This window comes from Mus pahari, chromosome X (genome assembly GCF_900095145.1).
Source record: "Mus pahari chromosome X, PAHARI_EIJ_v1.1, whole genome shotgun sequence".
NCBI classification, from domain to species: domain Eukaryota; kingdom Metazoa; phylum Chordata; class Mammalia; order Rodentia; family Muridae; genus Mus; species Mus pahari.
The window spans coordinates 1,883,440-1,887,926 of NC_034613.1; the positions used below are offsets into that span (position 1 = coordinate 1,883,440).

Genomic DNA, 4,487 nt, shown 5'->3' on the forward strand with positions numbered 1-4,487 from the left:
AGGTGGCACATAGAGTGGACACCATCCAACAGGAGGACGAACTTCTGGTATTGCAACCAGGATTGTNCTACTGTCTGGTCCAAGGGCCAGTTGCATCTCAACTCCAACAACACAGGTTGCCCAGGAGATGGCATCACATCAAAAATATCCCACCAAGTCAGAGGAGGGATGAGCTGGTGTAAGCAGGGAAAGGGCCCATCAAATCTCCAGGGAAGGGCCTGGGTCCACTCAGCATCCTCAGGACCCAGATCCAGGGGCACGGCTTCCTGAGGAAAGAGCTCAGTAGGCACATAAATGGAGAATAGTACATCCTGTGTCCACGCAGGGGTTGGCAGCAGGACCCCAGATCCTTCAGAGACACTCTGTGGCACATAAAGGGGCCCCAAACCCCGCCATGCATCCTGCTCAGGCTCTGGCTCCTGCTCAGCATCTTCCTCTTCCTCCTCTTCTTCCTCTTGCCAGTCTCCCATCTCCAGGTAGAGTTTATTCAACAGGAAAGCTGCCTTGAAGCAAGCAAAGCAGATCTTCATCTGTTCCCCATGGACAAGATGGTACAGCCACGCGCCATAGAGGCAGGACATGCCCCTGGCCCCATGATGAACGCTGACTGGGGGGACACATGGCCAAGAAGTCTGTCTGCTAAGCGGACACACAGAGGAAGACTTGCTCGATGGACTCAGGAGGTCTGGTCAACGGGGTCACAGACGCTCTCTGGAAAAGTAGACAGGCTTGAGCTTCCAGAAACTTCTTCAGCTTCACACTTGCTCCAATGTCTGGGGAGCTCCCTGACTGAGCGCCCAGGTAGCTAAGTGACTCTGAAGCCAGGCTCTCCTCGCTGAGTACTGAACACCTAGCTGGGACCACACGGCCTTATCTTCATTTACATTTCAAATGCTATCCCCTTTCCCGGTCCCCCCCCCAGAAGTCCCCTATCCCATTCCCTTGCTTCTATGAGAGTATTTCTCCACCCACCCACCCACGCATGCCTCCCTGCCCTAGATTCCACTACACTGGGGCATTTATCAAGCCTTCACAGGACCAAGGACCTCTCCTCCCATTGATGCCTGACAAGGCCATTCTCTGCTACATATGCAGCTGGAGCCATGTGTACTCCTTGGTTGGTGGCTTAGTCCCTGGGAGCTATGGGAGGCAGAAGCCCCTACTTTAACTGGAAGGCTACAGTGTTTCTTGGGGTCTGCTAGAATCCTCATCAATTTAGAACCAGTATGTAACACACCTTGGAAAGTCTGATTGTATCCTTTCCTCAGTGTACAATCACCCCTGTAAAAGGCTGTAGGTCCCTCTGAGGAGGGACTGGGGAAAGGCTAACAGTAAAACTCTTTGGTATTTTATTAAGGTCCTTCCTCTGAGGAACTTGGCTATCCCTTCATACAAGGGGTTCTGCATCTGTAAACTGGCTCACACCTGGAAATTGGTTCACAGGCCAAGATTCCCTTTCGCCATGATCCAAGTTCATTTGTTTGAAAATCTTTCCACTTACACAAATCAAACAAAAATGCAATAGGCTTCTAATCTATTTCATAACATAATTGATTAGCCAGTACCAAAGGTCCATATGAGTCATGCCACCATAAAATACACTTTGCTTGTGGTGACTATTACAGGTTAGGCCACCATGAACACTGTTTTGCCCATAATGTTAACTAAGCTCACCTTGCCTTTGGCAATTCAGTGCTGCCACCTGGCTCCTACTATTTCAAGGGCAATTTAAACCCATCGCATTTAATTCATCTAACTGAGCAGCAGCGTCTCCAACCCCAAGGTCTGACACAAGGAAAAAGGATGTGTCTTCAAATGTGCGATACCCATCTCACCATTTTGTGTCATACAGGGTTCCTGAAGGGCACATCATCTAGGCTTTCCCATTGTGGAGGGCTAGGTTTCACAGAGTTTCACTACACTACACTAAAGGGCAATTTCACCAAGTCTTAAAATCCATGCCTCAACACTAAACCCAGTGCTATCAGGCATCTCCAACTCCTTCTCAGTAGGAGGAATTGCTTCTACTTGTTATCTGTGTAGCTCTGGCTGTCTTAGAACTTACTCTATACACCAGGGTGGCCTCGAACTTACAGATCTACCTAACTCTGCCTTCAAGTGCTAGAATTAAAGGCCTGCACCACCACTAGCTGGCTCAGTAGGCCAACTTTTGACAAATGCTTCAGCTAACCATTCACACAAACTCTTTTTAAAAAAAATATTTATTTGCTGGGCAGAGGTGGCGCACGCCTTTAATCCCAGCACTTGGGAGGCAGAGGCAGGCGGATTTCTGAGTTCGAGGCCAGCCTGGTCTACANAGTGAGTTCCAGGACAGCCAGGGCTGTACAGAGAAACCTTGTCTCGAAAAACCAAAAAACAAAAACAAAAACAAAAAAACAAAAAACAAAAAACAAAAAAAAGAAAAGTAAAGTATTTAGGTCCAAGGATAAAGTCACAGGTGTGCACTATGATAAGACAAGGTCTTGTAAAAACTGTTGCTTTGAGTTTGTGAGTTTTCAGAGTGAAACAGTGATTTGACTTTGTTAATGAGATCCTTTTGTTACTCCCCTTTTACCTATGAGGCAATTCATTCTCACATAGAGAACTTTTTGTACTTAGGATATAAAGGGCTAAGAGTAATAATGAAAGGCAGTGCCACCATTTTCCGCATCACCCAGTGTCTATGTGTTTGTGTGAGTGATATCTTTCCTTTCCTTTTTCTCTCTGGTTCAAAAAGAGTTAACGAGCTCCCTGGCCAGCAAGAGACTTCTGACTTCCCCACTGCTATACAGCACATGCTAATTGCCAAAGAATTATATTGTAAGTTTATAATGTGAATAAGAGTTAAGTTTCCAGCGCTTAATGAAACACAGAACAGTTAGAGAATTAAAGTGCCAGAGATCATCAATCTTTTGACCTACATCCAATTCTGTGTTCCATTTCAACCCTTTCCAGCCGGGCAGTCTCTTGGCAAAGTAGGGTCTAATGCCAGTGAAGGAATGAATATGCTAGCAAGGGCTAGAGTGGCAGGCAAAGAAGAAAAGCTTCCCTTTTCCATGTCCTTTTATATAGGCTTCCAGCAGAAGGCACATCCCAGATTATAGGTAGATCTTCTCACCTCAAACGGTCTGGATTTAAAGGTTTATCTTCTGACCCTAAAGACCTGGATTCCAAGTGAATCTAATATAATTACTACAAAATGTATAATAAAAACCTCACGGGGTGGGATGGAGAGATAGCTCAGTGGTTAAGAGCACCGACTGCTCTTCCAAAGGTCCTGAGTTCAAATCCCAGCAACCACATGGTGGGTCACAACCATCCATAATGGGATCTGACACCCTCTTCTGGTGCATCTGAAGACAGCTACAGTGCACTTAGATAAAATAATAAATAAATCTTAAAAAAAAAAAACCGCATGGGGCTGGCGAGATGGCTCAGCGGTTAAGAGCACTGACTGCTCTTCTGAAGGTCCTGAGTTCAAATCCGAGGAACCACATGGTGGCTCACAACCATCCATTATGAGATCTGATGCTCTCTTCTGGAGTGTCTGGAGACATCAACAGTGTATTTACATATAATAATAAGGGCCAGGCATGGTGGCGCACGCCTTTAATCCCAGCACTCGGGAGACAGAGGCAGGCGGATTTCTGAGTTTGAGGCCAACCTGGTCTACAGAGTGAGTTCCAGGACAGCCAGGGCTAAACAGAGAAACCCTGTCTTGAAAAACCAAAAAACAAAAAAACAAAAAATATCAACAACAACAAAAAAGACCTCACTAAGAGGGGTGGTGAAGTGGAAAGATGAGCTGGTTCAAGTCATGTGGATGCTGGGTGTGATGGTGCATGCCTCTGAATCCAGCACTTGGGAGGCAGAAGCAGTACGTTCTCTGTGAGTTTATTTATGTAATGAGTTCCAGGACAGCCAGGGCTTGGGAACAACATACAAACAAAACAAAACAACAGAAGGAACTGATGTGGAAACTTTAAGATCAAAGCCAAAAGCAACTGTACAAGAGCACTTCACTGTTAAGTGCCACTATCTCCCAAGGACACATAGGTGCTTCAATAATGTGTTTGTTTTTATTCTTTATGTTTAGTTGTATGTATGGATTTGGGTATATGTGCAGGTGTACACGGAGACCAGGAGAAGGCACTGGATCCCCTGGAGCTGGAATTACAGGTAGCTGTGAGCTTCCATGTGGGTGCTGAGAAATGAACCCAGGTCTTCTGGAAGCGCAGTCCACTGAGTCATCTCTCTAGTCCTAAGAGTTTTTGCTATATATGTATAATAACAGTGAATAGTTAAATAAATGGATGGTGAAAGTTGGAGGTGAGTTCCCACTGTTGGAGTAAAAAAAAATAAGGAGGATGTCTTAGTCAGGGTTTCTCTTCCTGCACAAACATCATGACCAAGAAGCAAGTTGGGGAGGAAAGGGTTTATTCGGCTTACATTTCCATACTGCTGTTGATCACCAAAGGATGCAGGAC

The 4,487-nt window shown here is 45.7% G+C and overlaps 1 protein-coding gene across 1 annotated transcript in view; it reads right to left on the reverse strand.

The window, feature by feature from the left end:
- Positions 1–2: 2 nt before the first annotated feature.
- The window catches only part of LOC110313712 (testis-expressed protein 19.1-like), a gene marked incomplete at its 3' end in the record, with an annotated part of 6,962 nt that continues 2,477 nt past the window's right edge, over positions 3–4,487 (reverse strand). The window contains exon 2 of the mRNA XM_021188143.1: positions 3–639. Coding sequence (XP_021043802.1) covers positions 3–639 — 637 coding nt within the window. The remainder of the gene's footprint in view (positions 640–4,487) is intronic.